This window comes from Eretmochelys imbricata, chromosome 6, assembly GCF_965152235.1.
Source record: "Eretmochelys imbricata isolate rEreImb1 chromosome 6, rEreImb1.hap1, whole genome shotgun sequence".
NCBI classification, from domain to species: domain Eukaryota; kingdom Metazoa; phylum Chordata; order Testudines; family Cheloniidae; genus Eretmochelys; species Eretmochelys imbricata.
This window is the reverse complement of record NC_135577.1, coordinates 42,175,746-42,195,873: the sequence shown is the minus strand read 5'-3', so window position 1 is coordinate 42,195,873 and position 20,128 is coordinate 42,175,746. Positions and strand designations below refer to the sequence as shown.

Sequence of the window (20,128 nt, the reverse complement as noted above, 5' to 3'; positions counted from 1 at the left end):
CAGGTGAGAGTTCTGGTCATGAGGAAGATGTGCTGTTTTTACTACTTTTTTCTCCAGGAAAAAAATACCCCTCAGTTTAAAATAGCATTTAACAAAGTATAATGTATTTTTTAAAATTCCTAGTTCATGTGCTAGGGCAATGACTATAAAAATAAATTTCATACATTGATGGGTAAGCCCTTTTTCATTTTAGTAAGTCTAATTTTTTTCCAAAAATTGTCAGTATCAGAAGAGTCACCAGCCAGTCATGTTTTATTAATGCATAGCTAGCAGTAAACACCAATTTGTGTAGTTAGTTAGTTGTGTGGTGAGCGTATGCCTAGAATTGTATATAAGAAGAGCTCTAAAGATACAGATCTAGCCATGCCTTTTTATTTTATCATGGTTGATATTCAAATAAAACGTATTTTTAAAATTAAAAATTACAAAACAATGTATTGAGTGGGATAACTGTTTCCTGTGGGCAGAGGAATGAGTAAATCTTAATGAAAACTTTTTTGTTGTCTGTGTGCTTTGCCCTTTAACACCGCTTCACCATAAAGACCCTGAATCACAGCACATTGTTGTTAGAAAATATTTCTGTTATGGTAGTGCCCGTCAGCCCGGGTCAGGATTCTGGGCCTCATTGTGCTGAGTGCTGCACAAATACAGAAAAGAGACAATTCCTGCAATGTAAAGACACAAATAGAGAAAGGGTAGACGATTTGGACATGACATACAAACGAATATAGGAAAGAAGTGGCCCCGCTTTAACAGGAGTAAATATCGTTTGTTTTTTTCAATTGGGATTAACAGCAGGGAGGAAGGGATCAGGAAAGAAGTGGAAGAGGAATAAATACAGCTGGTTGCCTATCTAGCCAGGCTCAGCAGGCTAGGTTTTGTTGGCATCATTGCAAAGATGAGTCTTAAAAAGGGATTTGAAGAAGGATAAGTGACTTCAGATTTTTTTTCAGTGAATGTTTCCTGTGCATTAGGGGCAGCATGGGAGAAAGCATGAAGATAGTGTTGGAAACTGAAGGCTGAAAATGGTGGTGGAGTGAAGGCAAGAGTCAGTGTCAAAATAAATAAAAGCAGCTAGGTAAGGTGGGACTAATTTACAAAAGGCTTTAAAGGTAAAGACAAGAATGCTTGTATTTGGTGCAGAGGTGAGAGGAAAGCAAGCAGAGGCACTCAAATAAAAGGTTGATGTAGTCAGAATGATGAGCCAAGAAGATGATTTTCTTGCTTTTATGTCAAACCCTATTTGGATAGATCTTTCTCTGGAGATCTTAAATCCACTCCTCAAGCCTGTAGAGGACTTAGGTGCCATTAAGAATTCTGTACCCCCCAGGGTATGAATAGACTGTTTTCAGAGTACTTCCACCCCCTGCCAATTCAGGGAATTCCAAAAAGGTTAAGGACCCAGACTCTGATTCTCTTCATGGAAGTGAACATTCTTCAAGTTTCAGAGCACTTTGCCACAAAATTAATAACATTAAGAAGCAAAGACATTTTTTATTTTCTGTGGCAGAAACAAGGCATTAGCTTGGGATCAAATGGTTTTTGAAGTATTCCCTATGTCGACTTACTGAGTATTTGAATTGCATTTACTGTCTTTTGTACTGTAAAGGGCTGTATACAAACAGGGTAAGAGAACTTCAAAGATCGCAAACAAATTTGGACCATGATCCAGCAAATGTACTTACATTTTATGTGTTTGAGTGGTCCTGTTGGAGTTCATTTATAAAGTTAAGCATTTTTGTTAGCACTGCAAATGAAATATTTTGGGTCTTGAGTTTAGCTTGGTGATCTTAATTATTTCTGTGATCACTTCATGTACGCATGAAAGAGTATATGATCATGCTGGTCTATTTTAAGAAAAACGTCTGGGAGGAAAAATATTAAACCAAAGCATTTTAAAAAAAAATCAGAAATAGACAATTTTTTATGCTGTAAGAGTGGCTCCATGTTTCATAAGTGATAGTGTAGAGAAAATGTCCAATGTTCTAGAAGCATTAGGTGGCAGTAGTGTGCTATATTTGGCAGCTGCTTTGTCATTTGGTTATTTTTTTTTAAGCTTTCATAATCTTAATGTGGTATCACAAACTAGATTATAATATACTGGTTTAGTCATAGTTTTGTTATGGGATTTGTGTGACACTGTAGGGGCAGTCATTGTTTGGGCCTCTTTGGCATGCTTAAGATGTAGTCAGAATGCAGTTGTTACAGCAGAGTATTAATGACTTTTATTTTCCTGTTACACAGTATAAAACAGTAATTTACAATAATGTGACCTAAAAATATTCTGAGGAGGTGTGTGTCAGAGAGATCCTGAGAAACTTGTTCAGTGTGTAATTTACGAGGTAGTAACTTCAGTAAATTTTATCCTCTCCCTTGGGCCCAAATGCTAAATTCCCTTTTGTACTTGTAAATGTGTAAAATCATATTATTAGAGATCCAGAAAAGGTGACATTATCCTGTTAATTAGAAGTGTGTCATACTTTGGGTTGATTTCCTTACCATTAGCAAAAGTGTAATTATGACTTGTATGCAATTTAGTTTTTTATTTAGTTCTATTTTACAAGTCATCTGTTTTACATCTAGAATAAAGTATTCGTGTTTCTCAAATGTCAGGATTTAGCTCAGAATGTGGAAACATTTTGCTATTTCACATTTTATTGCCTCTATAGTTTTCAAATATATAGTGCTGTCCTAACCCTGTGTGAGGATATGTTGCTGTCTTATGTTTTTGTCTTCCTTTAACATCTAGGGAAAACGAGTGCATTTTCTAACTTCAAGGGAATATTGGTGGAACAAGGTAGATATAATTAACCTTTCATCGTAGTGATTTTAGTGTTGCTTCAAATCTTGGACAGGTACACTTAACTTGTGACCTTTTGATTTTATTTTTTTTTCTCGTTGTCTCTCTCAGGTAAAGGGGCTCAGGGAATTCAAAGCTGGTGTAGTAGTGTCATTAATTTGGCAGAATGATCAATTAATAGAAGAAGAGCATGAAAGCGTTGACAGAACATGCTACCTAATTAGTACCTGATGAACCATGTAGGCCACAGAGCACAGAGTGCAGTGTCGCTTCAGGGTAGTTGCTGTATAAGACCTTTGCATTCAAATCATTAAGTAGCCAAAGAGCAATATTTCAGTTTGATTTCAGCTGGGTAAGGAAATCCTGCAAAGTGCTGAGCGAATCCATTTCCCACTGAAGTAAGGGAAACTGAGGACACTCAGTACTTATACGAGAAACTCAGTAACTCAAAGCATTGGGCTTTTCATTTGTTCAAATCTTTTTTTTTTGAAATGTTTGTCTACACATTGTACAATTAAAGTGATTATAATTTTAAAAAATAAATTGCAGTTTTCTTTTAACTGTGTTGAAGAACTAAGCTAGAGAGAGAAGAGTTGGAAATATTATTAGTTCAATAAGATTTCCTGCAGATCCAGGTAATATCAAAGGGATAAGTGTCCACTTACTCAAGATTTTTGAAGTCATTGCAAACTGAGGGTGTTTAGCACCATGCAGGGTTGAGCTTCCACACTGCTAACGGGCTTTGTCTATGTGTCTGAGTGGGTTTTGTATAGAGCCTTTTACTGGGTCTTTTAATTGCACTTTAAACTTACAAGTCTTGCACAACAACTGGGTAACACTAGAAGAATTGCTTTGTGTTGCTGTTAACCAACTATTTGTCCATTCATATACATAAGTATGTCTATAACATCATTCACCTTGTTGAAACACAATTGTATCTCCTCCAATGACATGGAGAACCTGTCAGTGTTAAAAACAAGAACTCTTCAAAATAGATTTACTTAAGCTATTCCATTTTATTTAAAATACAGTAGTTTTTCTTTAGAGTAATTTTAACGTTAAAAAGTATGAATTTTAAATTTTACATTATAATTTATTTATTTATTTATTTATTTATTTGTAAACCTGATCTAATTGAATGAGTCCATGCTGAGCACTGGGAAAATGACTACTTTCCTCAAGTGCCACATGGTGGGTGCATAGGTCCAGTTTGTCACCTTATTTTCTTTTAATCCTTTTTATGGGACAATGAACAAAAATAACTGGAGTATTTTTAAAGAGACAAGGTGGGTGAGGTAATATATTTTCCTGGACCAACTTATTTTTTAATTTAGTTAACCAAAATTACACAGTCCATTCAAATTCAAAGGATAGTTACATGACTCACAAAATATGAAGGCTCTCATTTAAGTTAATGGCAGAATTCCTGTGGATGAGAGGAGAATGAGGCCATAAAACAGTAAAGGTTAATCTGTGTAGATCAGTAATTTTCAATGTGTGGTCCGAGGACTCTTGGTGTCTGCAGACCATGACTAAGATTTCCAAAGGGGTCCACACCTCCATTTGAATTTTTTTAGGGGCCCACAAATGAAAAAAGTTTTTGAAAACCACTGATGTAGATTCTTAGTCTTGGTCTATGCGGGGGAGGGGGGATCGATCTAAGTTACGGAACTTCAGCTACGTGAGTAATGTAGCTGAAGTTGACACACTTCGATAGACTTACCATGGTGTCTTCACCGCGGTGAGTTGACTGCTGCTGCTCCCCCATCGACTCCGCCTGCGCCTCTTGCAGCGCTGGAGTACAGGAGTCGATGGGAGAGCACTCGGGGGTCGATTTATCGTGTCTAGACTAAACGCGATAAATCAATTCCCACTTGATCAATCGCTGCCCGCCGATCCAGTGGGTAGTGAAGACATACCCTTAGCCACACCCATCACCATAGTAGCTGAGCACCTCAATTTAGCCTGTTTTACTGTAACCTGAATATTCTGTGCCACAGTTTGCATGGAAATTACTTTAGAAGGTGAAAATGAAAGATAAGCAATCAAATAATGTTGTAAATTTCTATTAGATACTATCATAGGAATGCCTAGTTCAAACTGTTTTAAATTGTGTTTGTGTGGGTATTTACGTACTGTATATTAAATTAACTTACCCTGCTAAAAGTAAACTATTTTTAGTCACATTTTTAAAACAGCTTTATAATGTAATTATATGGTCCCTGAAGGTGCGCATAATTGAATGATAGAGTGCCTTTTTTGTATTTCCATCTAGCAAGGGAACTGCTCAGCTTTATTTTGTGGTCCTCTATCTGCTGGGCTGGATACCTTATGAGGCACTGTGTAATTCAATTACAAGTACCTTTAGGAGACTTACAATTACATAGCGCATAGATTTTATTTCCCCTTCTTTGCATATTTTTTTTTACTGCAAAACTTAATATTCTGCATCTTAAATTACTAAATTAAACATAATTGCTGTATTTAAAAAAGAGACAGGATTTTAGTATCTTGGACAACTTTAAAGGGAATATCTACCAGGCTACTAGACTGATAAGGACACAATGCATGTTTTGGTGTTAACTGTTAATTGGTCATGAGATTTGAGGCCTGAACCATATACACTTAGAATTGGCTGAGGCCCTCTGCAGATTGATGCATCTGGAGCATCAGTGACAGCATCTTTTGAAATCCTAGATCCATTGAAGTCAATAGGTTTGCCATTGACTTGATCAGAGGCAGGATTTCTCCCCCAGCTTTGATGACATTAATCTTTTATGTTGATGATCATTATGCAAGAGATTTCCACACAGACACCTCTGGATCATATGGCTACAAGAAGTGTCAACTCTTCTCTTCTAAATTTATCTTTGGGAGAGGAAAAGATATAAGGCCTGATGCAAACCCCCTTTGAAGTAAATTTCCATTTACTTCAGTGGGTATCGGATCAGACTCATAAAGCCTTACATCTTTTGGTTGCTGGTTTGAATCCAGGCCAGACTGATGGTGCCTTAATTGTTACCATACAATGGCTGTTTGGCCTATGTGAAACGAATCTTCTCTCAGTTCATTTCCCAGTGGACAAGTGTCCACATCACAGAAGGCACCTCCAAAGTTTTCATTAATTGGTCCCTTTGTTGGCAGTTGTGGCAGAAAGGCTAAGACTGAATGACAACAGACACTCCAGGTCAGGGGTGAGGTATCTTGGCAGAGCCTTATGGGGACACACTTACTTTCACTTCATATGCTGTAACCATTGTGTGGAAGATTTATATTTCCAGGACTGTCAGTCTGGTACTAAATTCACTCTGATTTTAAAAAAGGTGAAGAAAACTGTAACCACAAATAGATCACTTTTAAATGCTCTGGTGTACAGTAATTCAAACTGCAAAAGTCAGACTAAAGTACTTTGTACTTATTCTTCAATATCCTTTATGCTTGATTCTTGTATCCTGTTTATGCTGAATACTGTTAATCTGAAATTATTTTTTATAAAACGTATAATTAGAAATTAAACAGAATTATACCAGTTTACCTTTCTTTTAAAATTAGAAAAAAATGTTATCAAGGTTATAGCAGCCGTCTCGTCATATGTCTTGAAAGGTTAAGATGGTCTTTGCATGCTACAGGCAGGTTAGCATGAGCCTGCCAATACTTTTTTCTAAGTGGGACCTCTTACAGCTTTTCTTTCCTGTCCTATTACCTGTCTGAGCCTACAGATAATGCCATTCGTAGCTGTTAGCTAGTGGAAAGTGTACAAAGTTTGCTTCCACTGAAAACCTTTTGAAACATAATGTGGCTGAAATTTAGACACTATAAATGTAGCTTGCATCTTTAATCTGTTCTTTTGTTGAAAAGAACTTCGTGGGATAACTCACATGACTGGAGTACTGTCATGGATGGATATAAACTGTTCAGGAAGGACAGGCAAGGCAGAAAAGGTGGGGGGAGTTGCATTATGTGTAAGGGAGCAGTATGACTGCTCAGAGCTCAAGTATGAAACTGCAGAAAAACCTGAGAGTCTCTGGATTAAGTTTAGAAGTGTGAGCAACAAGGATGATATCGTGGTGGGAGTCTACTATAGACCACTGGACCAGGGGGATGAGGTGGACAAGGCTTTCTTCTGGCAACTCACGGAAGTTACTAGATTGCAGCCCCTGGTTCTCATGGGAGACTTCAATCACCGTGATATCTGCTGGGAGAGCAATTCAGCGTGCACAGACAATCCAGGAAGTTTTTGGAAAGTGTAGGGGACAATTTCCAGGTGCAAGTGCTGGAGAAACCAAATAGGGGCAGAGCTCTTCTTGACGTGCTGCTCACAAACTGGGAAGAATTAGTAGGGGAAGCAAAAGTGAGTGGGAACCTGGGAGGCAGTGACCATGAGATGGTCGAGTTCAGGATCCTGACACAGGGAAGAAAGGAGAGCAGCAGAATCCGGACCCTGGACTTCACAAAAGCAGACTTTGACTCCCTCAGGGAACTAATGGACAAGATCCCCTGGGAGAATAACATGAAGGGGAAAGGAGTCCAGGAGAGCTGGCTGTATTTTAAAGAATCCTGATTGAGGTTACAGGGACAAACCATCCCGAAGTGTAGAAAGAATAGTAAATATGGCAGGCGACCAGCTTGGCTTAACAGTGAAATCGTTGCTGATCTTAAACACAAAAAAGAAGCTTACAAGAAGTGGAAGATTGGACAAATGACCAGGGAAGAGTATAAAAATATTGCTTGGGCATGCAGTAGCGAAATCAGGAAGGCCAAATCACACCTGGAGTTGCAGCTAGCAAGAGATGTTAAGAGTAACAAGAAGGGTGTCTTCAGGTATGTTAGCAACAAGAAGAAAGTCAAGGAAAGTGTGGGCCCCTTACTGAATGAGGGAGGCAACCTAGTGACAGAGGATGTGGAAAAAGCTAATGTACTCCATGCTTTTTTCCCTCTGCCTTCACAAACAAGGTCAGCTCCCAGACTACGGCACTGGGCAGCACAGCATAGGGAGAAGGTGACAAGCCCTCTCTGGAGAAAGAAGTGGTTCGGGACTATTTAGAAAAGCTGGATGAGCACAAGTCCATGGGGCCGGATGCGCTGCATCCGAGAGTGCTAAAGGAGTTGGCGGATGTGATTGTAGAGCCATTGGCCATTATCTTTGAAAACTCATGGCGATCAGGGGAAGTCCTGGACGACTGGAAAAAGGCTAATGTAGTGCCCATCTTTAAAAAAGGGAAGAAGGAGGATCCTGGGAACTACAGGCCAGTCAGCCTCACCTCAGTCCCTGGAAAAATCATGGAGCAGGTCCTCAAGGAGTCAATTCTGAAGCACTTAGAGAGAGGAAAGTGATCAGGAACAGTCAGCATGGATTCACCAAGGGCAAGTCATGCCTGACTAATCTAATTGTCTTCTATGACGAGATAACTGGCTCTGTGGATGAGGGGAAAGCAGTGGACATGTTGTTCCTTGACTTTAGCAAAGCTTTTGACACGGTCTCCCACAGTATTCTTGCCAGCAAGTTAAAGAAGTATGGGCTGGATGAATGGACTATAAGGTGGATAGAAGTTGGCTAGATTGTCGGGCTCAATGGGTAGTGATCAATGGCTCCATGTCTAGTTGGCAGCCGGTACCAAGTGGAGTGCCCCAAGGATCGGTCCTCGGGCCGGTTTTGTTCAATATCTTCATTTAATGATCTGGACGATGGTGTGGATTGCACCCTCAGCAAGTTTGCAGATGACACTAAACTGGGAGGAAAGGTAGATACGCTGGAGGGTAGGGATAGGATACAGAGGGCCCTAGACAAATTAGAGGATTGGGCCAAAAGAAATCTGAGGTTCAACAAGGACAAGTGCAGAGTCTTGCACTTAGGACGGAAGACTCCCATGCACCGCTGCAGACTAGGGACCGTCTGTGGCTCGGCAGCAGTTCTGCAGAAAAGGACCTAGGGGTTACAGTGGATGAGAAGCTGGATATGAGTCAACAGTGTACCCTTGTTGCCAAGAAGGCCAATGGCATTTTGGGATGTATAAGTAGGGGCATTGCCAGCAGATCGCGGGACGTGATCGTTCCCCTCTATTTGACATTGGTGAGGCCTCATCTGGGGTACTGTGTCCAGTTTTGGGCCCCATACTACAAGAAGGATGTGGAAAAATTGGAAAGAGTCCAGCGGAGGGCAACAAAAATGATTAGGGGACTGGAACACATGACTTATGAGGAGAGGCTAAGGGAACTGGGATTGTTTAGTCTGCGGAAGAGAAGAATGAGGGGGGATTTGATAGCTGCTTTCAACTACCTGAAAGGGGGTTCCAAAGAGGATGGCTCTAGACTGTTCTCAGTGGTAGCAGATGACAGAACAAGGAGTAATGGTCTCAAGTTGCAGTGGGGGAGGTTTAGGTTGGATATTAGGAAAAACTTTTTCACTAGGAGGGTGGTGAAGCACTAGAATGTGTTACGTAGGGAGGTGGTGGAATCTCCCTCCTTATAAGTTTTTAAGGTCAGGCTTGACAAAGCCCTTGGTGGGATGATTTAGTTGGGGATTGGTCCTCCTTTGAGCAGGGGGTTGGACTAGATGACCTCCTGAGGTCCCTTCCAACCCTTATATTCTATTGTTCTATTCTATAATTTGTGAACTTGTCTTTAGTACCGTATTTTTATTTGTATTACTGTAGTGCCTAGGAGCCCTAGTCATGGACCAAGACCACATTCTGCTACATGTTATACAATTATAGATCCTCAGTTGTGTCAGTATAGTCTCTGTCAGGTTATAGTCATGATATGTTACAGTTGTTATACCAAAATAGAGAGCAAGGAAAACGATAAAGATAATGAGGTGTTGACCAAAGAAAACATGTTTTGTGTGAGAGAATTGTTCTAACTCTGAACGTTTAACAGTGACTTGGTATTGTGGGGCTTTATGTTAAGCATTAAAGAGTCTGGTGACACCTTATAGACTAACAGACTGACTGGAGCATAAGCTTTCGTGGGTGAATACCCACTTCTTCGGATGCATGTTAAACATTGTGGTTCTGTTTTATATATAACTGAGGTGTTTTGGTCATGTGACCTGTTTGTGCCACTACGAAGAAATGCTGTTATCCGAAATATATTTGCAACTGGGAAGATGATTACTCAATATATTATATGTGAACTAAATGTATATAATAAAACTATATTTTAATACATTGGGAAAATTTTACTGGAGTTCGTGAAATATTGAATTTAAAATTCTAGATCTATAGTGCCTTGGTCAACTTAAGGTATTAGTTACATTTTTTAAATAGACATTTTTCTCCAGGACCTCTCAAAACTCCCCAGCAATTGCAAAATGGAACTTCTTGCTTTTTTTCCCCACACGTGTAAAGATGGGTGACCATATTTTACTGAACCCTGTCGGCTTCTGTTTCAATATCTGCTTGAAAATAGGCCCCCATAGGCAGAGAAGGACGTGCCTGTCTCTTGGTTTAATCCAAGTTTTATTTTCACTGGATTGTTACAAACATGAAAGAATGCGAGTAGAACCCAAACACTAAACAGTGGTATTTGTTTAAAAAAAAAAATTTCATTGACCTAAGTACTCCCATTCCAAATAATCTCCTTCTCTCACACATCATGCCCTGGGATGTTTGTCTTCTCTTCTGTTCCTGCCACTTCCAACTCTTCCCTTCTCCTCTTCCCACTCTTTCTTCTCTTTGGAAAAGCAATGCATCTGACTTTTCTCTTGTGCCCCTCCATGTTGCGATCATCTACTGTCCAACCAACTCGTGGCTTTCTCTCTTCCTTTTTTTCAGTCTCCCATGCTCATCTCTGATGACTTTAACTTCCATGTAGATGTCCCATCCGCTTTCTTTGCTGCACCTTTCCTCACCCTCACCTCTTCATTTGACCACCAGCCCTGAATCCTTCATATAGAGATGGTAGTTGAATTTGTGTTTATGAATTAGATTACCCAGAGATAGTTTGTAGAGGGAGAAATTAAGATGACCAAGAACAGAGCCCTGTGCAACCTCCACAGAAATTTGCTGCAGGTGAGTGGGAGAGGGATGAGGAGACTCTCCAAAGAGCATTGAAGTAATGATGAGGCACATAGAAGGAGAACCAGGAGAGAGCATGGTTGGTGGTGCTGAAGGCAGCTGACAGGTCAAAAAGGATGAGGGTGGACTTGTTATGAGCTTTGGCTAGGAAGAGGTCATTAGAGACTTTGATGAGAGAGGTTTCAGTGAAGTGCGGGGTGGGGGGAAGAGACCAGATTGGAGAGAGTCTAGGAGGGAGTTATAGGAGAACTGCAGAAGGCAATTGTAAACAGCACATTCAGTGAGCTTAGAGATGAAAGGGAGGAGGCGCAAGTGGTGTTAAGGGTGGGGGGCATTTAAGATGGGAAAAACTAAGCAATGTTCATATTATAAGGGGAAAGCACCAGAGGAGAGAGAAGTTAAGGAGATGAGTAAGAGAGGGGATCTTGGAATGGCTGTGAGGCAGATGGAATAGGGTGGGATCTCTGGGGCAAGTGGCGTGATTAGAGGAGAGCAGATGGGGATTTTTTTTACATTTGAGGGGAGAATGAGGAGATAGTTGTAGGAAGGGAATGAGGAAGAAAAGGCCAGTTGAGGGTCTGGATCGTCACATTGTAGTTTGTCCATTTTCTCTTGGAAGAAAACATGGAAGCAGGGGAGGAGAGAGGAGGGGAGGGTTTGAGAAGTGAATCAAAGGTGACAAAAAGGCAGCTGGGGTTGAGGACATGAGAATTGAGTTGGAGAAGTAAGTTGTTTAGCTAGAAAGATGGCAGAACTGAAGGAGGAGAGACTGTAGTAAAGGAAGTCAGCCTGGTTGTGAGATTTCCCTAGAGGTGTTATGCAGAGCAGGAATAGGAGTGGGGGGAAGCAAATGTTCAGGTGAATTGGCTGTGGGGTGGTAGAGCAGACCTTGCCCTGGGAGAGAGGAACATAAGAGTCAAGTGGAGGAGACAGACAAGTCAAATCAATGGAAGAAAGGGAAGATCTACTCTAGACCCATCTCCTTCTGTCCAAACTAAATTCTCTGCCTGCATATCTAACGTCTGCTCATAGAGGTCTAGCCATCAGCTCAAGCTCTGCATGGCTAAAATGAGACCTCTTAATCTCTCTGCTTCCGACCATTTCCTTTCTCAACCCCACCATTCTGCCTGTCTCTCGGGTGCATAATCTGGGTGTCGTCATTGACTGGACTCTGTCTAAATCTTGCAGATTAATTCTGTATAACATCTCTAAACTATGGCCTTCTTTATCTATCCACACACTAAACCTTTCATCCAGGCTGTCATCATCTCACGCCTTGATCACTACAACATACTTTTCTCTGGCCTTGGCAAATACAGTCTTGCCCAATCATATTCAGAATGCTGCTTCAAAAATAACTTTCCTAATCTGTTGCTTTCACCATGTCATCCCTCTCTTTACATCCATCCCCTGGCTCCCCCTTCTCTGTTGCATCAAACATAAGCCCTTTGTCTTTACTTTCAAGGTCCTTCACAGCCCATCTCCACCCTATCTAGTTCTCTCATTCACTATTGAGATGTCAGTGTCCTGCCTCCAATCAGCTCATTATGCCAACCTCCATCACCCACTTGTTAAATTTCCCGTGCTTTCTCCAGTGCTTCCCCTCATGTTTGGGAGTTGCTCCCCATAAACATCCACAAAACTACTTCATTATCTTCCTTAAAACTCTCCTTTTCCATTAAGCCTACAAAAAACTTGACAACGGTTAGGCTACTGGAGTGCTGAGACCACTGCCTGTCATGCTGATCAGTATTGCCCCTTTGTTTTCTTGTACTTCCCCATCTGTCTATATCCAGCTGTTATCTTTTGTTTTGTACTTAAATTGGAAGCTCTTTGGAACAGGGATTGTCTTTTTGTTCTGTTTGGACTGTGCCTATGGGGTCCCAGTCCATAACTAGAACTTCTAGGCACTATGGTAATCGAATATGGAGTGCTCCTAAAAATCACACATCCACCTGCCTTGTATAAAATTACAAATGTTTTTATTGGATTTCCTTTTGTGTACTCTTACGTGTCTGAAAATCCCAGTGATAATTAAGATCACACCTTGACAAAGGTGTGATTTGACCGTAGCTATCATTCTATATATAGTTCGCAGAAATGACATATTTAGAGATATGGAGTTAATTTTAGATGTATATTAATGTCATTTAACCTTAAAATTTGAAAATAAAAATCTTAAGTTTCTCTTTAAAAAAGTAATATTTTAAACTAAATATCGTTTATGCATTGTTTAAAAAAAAACTAATTTTTTTTGTCCAGTACAGGAAATTGTGTTTGGAAATAAAACTAATTGTTGTTGAAGGGTTGACTATATAGCTGGTTAAAACAAAAAATGGCTTCATAGATAGCTTGTTACAGCAAAACCCTAAAGGGTTTAGATCTACCTGTTGATTAATCCATATTTCATGTCATAAGATTTCCACTGCTTCAGATTTGATCTCTGCTTTTATCATCAACATAGTCAGAGTTTTTGTGGCTGTTAACTCAAGATCTTAAATGGGACAGATCCAATTAGCTATAAGTAATGTCCTGTTATTTTAATAAAGGTTACAAAGGCACTTTACTGCAAAAAGAATGAAAGTAGAATAGCTAAATAATCAAGCACTTGTCTCAGGCACAGACATACTCTCTCTATTCCTGGGGGAATTCTGCACCAAAAAATTAAATTCTGTGCACAGGATTTTAAAATTCTGCATATTTTATTTGTCAAAATAACACTCACACCAGCTTCAGTTTCATGACCATATGTCTGTGACAATACAGACAACAAAAAAGATTCAGGAAATATTTTTTGACACATAGATTCCTTACTAGGCATATTAATACAGAGCTTTGAGTAATAATTCATTTAAACTACAATACAGAAACATATTTCCCTCAATCCTCAGAAGCAGTGCAAAGGTTTGGGAGAGCTAAGGGTAATGGAGGAGCTGAGAGAGGGGGAAGTAACTGCTGGGAAGGAGCCAGGGAGTGAACCTAGAGGTTTGTTTGGGTGAGAGAAGTATGGACCAGGGTTTTTGTTTTGTTTGTTTTTTTGGGGAGGGGGACGGGGGGGGGGACCTTCCCCATGTAGACCCTAGCTGCCCCTAGTCTCTCCCATTCAGTCAGGCACATATGTCCCTGTCCCCATGTGTCCCTGAGCCCCTTCCCCCCATCCACATGTTTCCCTGCACCTCTACTTGGCTACCCCTCCTCCCGGTCCATACCCTCACTCAGCCACTCCCGTGCGCCCTCCACCTCTGTGTCCCTACACCCGCACTAGCCCTTCTGAATCCCAGTCTATGTAATGCCCCCTCCCCCCACTAGCCCCATGTGCCCCGCTCTGACTGTCTCCCCCACATCCTGTGCCTCCTCACCTAGCCCTGCAGGCAGGGTGCTGTGAGGAATGCAGCCTTTCCTCCTCCTTGTCAGCTGCTGATATGCTACAGGTGGTGAACCGGCTGCCTCTGTTCTGGTACCACAGCAACCCCTGGTGGGGAAAAGGTGTAACTGCAGTGCCTCTCTGGCAGAATGTATTTTCTGCAGAGGGAAAAAAAATCTGCTGGGGACATGAATACTACATGTCCGTAGTGGTGCAGAATTCCCCCAGGAGTACCCCTCACACGGAGTTGAAATAAGGTAGACTTGTCAAGGATTCTTTATATTCCATGATATATGTTTTACCTATGACTATTGCTTACATTTGGAATTATCATTGTTATTTAGGTTCAGATCCTGGAAACATCTATGCAAATGGATAACTCAATGTATAAGTAGTTGCATGGTACACTTAGACCGTGATTCATAAAAGTGCATGTGTAACTTTAAGCATGAGTAGCCCTATTAAAGAATGGGGGCTATTCTCATGCTTAAAGTTGAACACACACTTAAGTACCTGTAGCAAGGCGAAGACTCACCAGTATGGCGCCTCCTGGGAATTAGCTCTTTTCAGCCTTGGAGCGCCCTCTGCTGGCCGGTGGCTCACCTGCCTCAGGACCCCAGTGCCCTCTTTACCTCAGGGTTCCGCTCCAGCAGTACCCCTTACTCTGGGTCTCCCCTCCCGGAACCCCCAACCCTCTATTCCCACTTTGCCTGGGTGGCAACTGCCACTTGTCATCTAGCCCCCGCTCACTGGGGCAGACTGCACTCTGTAATGGCCACTCATCATTGGCAAGGGGTTAAGCACAGCTGCCTCTGCCTATTCCCAGGCTGCACCTCTGTAGCCCCAGTACCTTTCATAGGCTTTCAACAAGGCCTGCAGCCTGAGGGTTTACCAGGCTGGAGCTCCCCAGCTGCCTTTGCCCTTCGTCTGGTCTGGTTCAGGTACCTTGCTCCCAGGCAGCTAGTCCTTCCCACTCAAGGGCTAGAGTGAGACTCCTTAGCTCCTGGCTCCTGGCCCCAGCCCTCTTATCAGGGCTACCTGGGCCCTAATTGAGCTGGCCACAACTGTGGTCAGCTACTCTCTCAGCTGCCCTCACTTCTGGTATCCCAGCCGCAGCCCTCTTCAGGGCTGCTTTTATCCCTTGTTCTACTGGAGTGGGGCAGCTGCCCTACTACAGTACCTTATTGAACTATGTTCTTAATTACCAGTTTTAAACAGTTGGGACTGCAAGGTGAAGTTCTGGATTTCTTAAGTAGAGTGAAAATGTGAACTAATAATCTGATGATTTGCAAATTTAGCATTCAATTCTCATACTTAGAATAAGTAATAATGGGGAAATTATTTGTTTTTTAATGGTGACAGCTATATGTGATGAAGCCCTAAACACCCAACCATCTAATTTTTTAAATTTTGTTACTGTAATGTCATCAAAAGATAAAAATAGGGCTTAGTGTTGCTGCTTATATCTTTACCGTTTAATTTGTAAAGCTTAATTATGAGTATTATTAAATTTGAAAAATAAAAATTGAAAAGGTTAATAATATTTGTCTGCAGTGGTTATCGTAGAGAGGGTTAAAGCTTTTATGGAAAAAAATTATAAAGCCTACATGATCATTCTTGTATTACTGCAGGACTATTCTCTGCAGTAAATTTTCATATTGCTTGGACAGTTTTGTATGTCATACTCAAAGCTAGGCTGGAAAAAGCACTGGAAAATATATTGAGAGTAAAATTTATACACACATTTATTGGGTAAAATTAAATGTAAGTAATTGAAGTCAAAATGATCAGAGTGAACAAAAAAGTTGTTTTTTTTTAAAAAGTCAGTATTTTCAAAATGTATGACTTTTTTAAATTTAAATTGAGTTTTTTAAAAAACTAACCTGTTTAAAATTAAATTTTAATTTACAACACTCTGTGTTAAGGCCTAAGCTTGTTACATTCTATTAAAGTCAATTAAATAAAAAAGTGTTAAATAAATGAGTCCTCAAACTTCAAGTAATGAGTTTAAAATCTGCTTTTTGTCTACAGAATCAGAGGGGAGAGCATCTATTTTGAGGTCAAACTTTATAAATAAAGCAAGATGTCATGTACTGCATAGCTATATAATTTTCAGTGTATATAATGGAGTGAATGTAGGTTTGTTTTTTTTTTTCAAATATCTATTTTCAGTTTCTTTTGTGCAGAAAAGATTTTTCCTTAATTACTTTTGGTTTCAGCTTAGCAGAAGTATTTTGTTTTGCTTTTCCAATCTATTCATCAGTGTCATCTAGCATTCTTCAGAGTGTAGCTTCTAGTGTAGATTTCAACAGTTGGAAAATGCGGGGGAGAAAATCTAGTAGTTTCATTCCACCAATAAAAAAATTAAAAATGCTGGATTGCGTATTTTTAATTGAATTCCAGTTTCGCTCCAAAAGCAGTTTGATTTAAATCGTGAGCAAACAGTTGATCATCTTGTAAATAAGAAATATATCATTTACCATTTCCTAACATAAAAACAAATGTAGTAATTAAGAATGAGTAAGTGTATATTGAACTATATAGTTGCTTAACTAAATATGCATAATTATAGTGCTTGCAACTGTTTCACGAGAAGTACCAAATCTAGTGTAAAGCATATACTTAGTTGTAAAAAATTAAATCAATATGTTTTAATACTTATACCAACCAGTGAGAATTAACCTTTCTTTGGGAAAATAAGTAAGTAGAAATGGAAAATACAATTTAAATTAATTATTGAAATCAAGATTTTTTTTCGCTAATACAAATAATTAAAATCCTGTGATTTAAATCAGTTGACCCTGTTAGTATTTGTAAAACTAGCATTTGTGTAAGTCTAGGGTATGTCTACACTGCTATTAAAAACACGTGGCTGTCCGGTGCCAGATGACTCGGGCTAAGGGGCTGTTTAATTGCAGTGTAGACATCTTGGCTTGGGCTCCAGTCTGAGCTCTGGGATCTTCCCACTTTGCAGGACCATAGAGCTTGGGCTGCAGCCCAAGCCATGATGTCTACATTGCAGTTCAACAGCCCCTTAACCAGAGCCCCGTAAGTCTGAAACAGCTGTCATAGGCCACCCGTGGGGTTTTAATTGCAGTGTAGCCATACCTTTAAAGCTCTTAAAGACCACTGGTATGGTCACCTGGGTTATAGTAGTATGGTGGTTGAACTGGTGATCTCTGTTAGCTTCCAATATAGCCCAGGTTTTAACTTGGCAGCTCTCAAAGTGCCGAAGGAGCTGAACTCTGTGGAAAATGAGGCAGAAAAAATGTACTATATTATGCTTTAATATGTTCTGAGTATTGTATAACCTATACTAGGTTATGCTAGTTTATAGCATATGTTGTTTAATACTGGTTGACTTGGTTGATTCTTGCAAATGTGCAGAAGAAGCTGGAAATGTCCCACGAACAACCCAGGAATACACTTTTATGTTTGCAGATCTGGGTTGTGATATGTGGCTGTTTGAAATATGTTTTGGTGCTGTTCACTTTTTGCACAGCACACAAGCTGCGGGAACATATGGCCCATTTATTTATATAAATATATCTATAGATATAGATCTCTCTCTCTCTCTCTCTCTCTCTCTAATTACACGAACTATACTGGACACAGCACTAGTTAATATACTTTAACATGGGAACCCTGGACTGGATGACAGGCACTTTGCTGATGAAAAGCACTCTAGGTGCTAAAAGTTTATTACTTTAATTTTTTATTCTCTTCATATGTTTCTCTGCAATGTGGCCTACACTAAGCATTTAGAAATCATGAGTCAGTCCCCCAAAATCTTGAAAGAGAGGCTTAAAAGTGAGATTTTGAGAATTTGTACATTTTGAATCTTTAATTTGCCTTCTGTTCTTTAGAGTTCACATTTTCTGACTTTTCTTCACAACCATGAGGGCTAGAAGCATGCCTTTAAAAAAAAATGAAAAATTAAATTTTCAGTAACTGACTTCAGGATCCTGAGCTTTAAGAAATGTACTAAATACAAGACTTGTAATAAAATCAGGAGAGTGGGCAACTCCGTGTATGTGTATGCATGTGTGTGCAAGGTCAGTAGGAGTAAAGTTACTTGTTTGTTTACTTTATTTAGATTTAGCATTAAAAAAAGAGACTGCATACAAAGCTCTGAGCACCTGGACAATAATTAAACTTACAGTAACTGCATAGTAACATAAATGCTAACTAACTCCAGCTGCCCTCAACAGTGTAAAGGAAGTAATAAATTATCTCAACCAGCTGACAATAAAAAGGAAAAATAAGCTCCATCAAAAGCTCTTGTCCTCAAATTATACCCAGGAATTTACCCTTATCCTTCCCCCAAAATCCTATCAAGGAGTGAAATGTTAGTAAAGTGTTCCTAAGTTTATAAAACCAACTAAGATTCTTAGGTGATACATGTTTTTATTATATGCATACATTCTTGAATGAGTTTTGCATGTTGCAGATCAATTTTACAGATATGTAGAGGACAGAAACAAGGACTGGGTGTCAAACTCCTTAGTTCCACTGGGCAGTTAAGCCTTTGTAAAATGGATATAACTCAGTTACTTGACAGAGGTTTTGTGAGAATTAATATTCCTAAAAAGTGTTGAGATGCATTGCTGAAAAGCACTAAAGTGTGATTATTGTATTATAAATCAATATTATCAAAGGAGGAGGAGGTTGAAAGTCCCAGGGAAGGTGAGCATCTAACTGGAGCAGAGGGAAACAATCCCATGGTTGGGACCCTCCTTCCAGATGATGATGTGGTATCCTCTCGCACTGAGGATATCTCTCTGGAGGAGGGAACTCCAGCTATTAGAAAGAGACAGGTATTAGTAATGGTCGATTTTATCATTAGAAACATAGATAGCTGGGTTTGCGATGACTGGGAGAACTGCATGGTGATTTGCCTGCCTGGTGCGAAGGTTGCGGATCTCTCGAGACATCTAGATAGACTTGTGTAGTGTTGGGGAGGAGCCAGTGGTCGTGGTACATGTAGGTACCAGTGACATAGGGAAGGATAGGAGAGAGGTCCTGGAGGCCAAATTTAGGCTGCTGGGTAGAGATTGAAGTCCAGGACCTCCATGGTAGCATTCTCTGAGGTGCTCCCAGTTCCACGCGCAGGGCCAATTAGATGGGCAGAACTGCAGAGTCTCAGTGCGTGGATGAGACCATGGTGAAGGGAGGAGGTGTTTAGATTTATTAGGAACTGGGTAAACTTTTGGGAAAGGGGGAGCCTATACAGGAATTATGGGCTCCACCTTAACCAAAATGGAACCAGATTGCTGGCACTTAACATTAAAAAGGTCGTAGAGCAGTTTTAAACTAAGGGCTGGGGGAAAGCCAACAGGTGCGGAGGAGCACATGGTTCGGACATCCCTTAGCGGAGGATCTATTAATAGAGGATGTCCTAGTGAGGATGAGAGGATGGAAAACGATAAAATACCGGTAGAGTCTGATCAGAAACAGTCAAAAAAGAGTCCCATTCAATTACATCGTGTAATGGCAGACAGCTAAAAGGAGACAAGTTTATAAAGTGCTTATATACCAATGTTAGAAGTCTAAATAATAAAATGGGTGAACTAGAGTGCCTCGTATTAACAAGGCTATTGATATAAAAGGCATCACAGAAACTTCGTGAAATGAGGATAATCAATGGGATACAGTTTTCAGAGTGGTAGCCATGTTAGTCTCTATCAGCAAAAATAACGAGGAGTACTTGTGGCACCTTAGAGACTAACACATTTATTTGGGCATAAGCTTTCATGGGCTAAAACCCACTTCATCAGATGCATGCAGTGGAAAATACAGTAGGAAGATAGATAGATATAGATAGATATAGATACAGAGAACATGAAAAAATGGGTGTTGCCATACCAACTCTAACGAGACCAGTCAATTAAGGTGGGCTATTAGCAGCAGGAGAAAAAAAACTTTTGTAGTGATAATCAGGATGGCCCA

At 40.2% G+C, this 20,128-nt stretch overlaps 1 protein-coding gene across 3 annotated transcripts in view; it reads left to right on the top strand.

Annotated features, from left to right (window-relative positions):
• The window catches only part of DNAJC24 (DnaJ heat shock protein family (Hsp40) member C24), a 68,857-nt gene that overhangs the window by 15,185 nt on the left and 33,544 nt on the right, over positions 1 to 20,128 (top strand). For 2 of the 3 annotated variants that reach the window (XM_077818480.1, XM_077818481.1), the window contains exon 3: positions 2,750 to 2,797. The exons of the other annotated variant lie outside the window; for it this stretch is intronic. In XM_077818480.1, the coding sequence (XP_077674606.1) occupies positions 2,750 to 2,797 (48 nt within the window). The remainder of the gene's footprint in view (positions 1 to 2,749; positions 2,798 to 20,128) is intronic. 3 annotated transcript variants of the gene reach the window in all.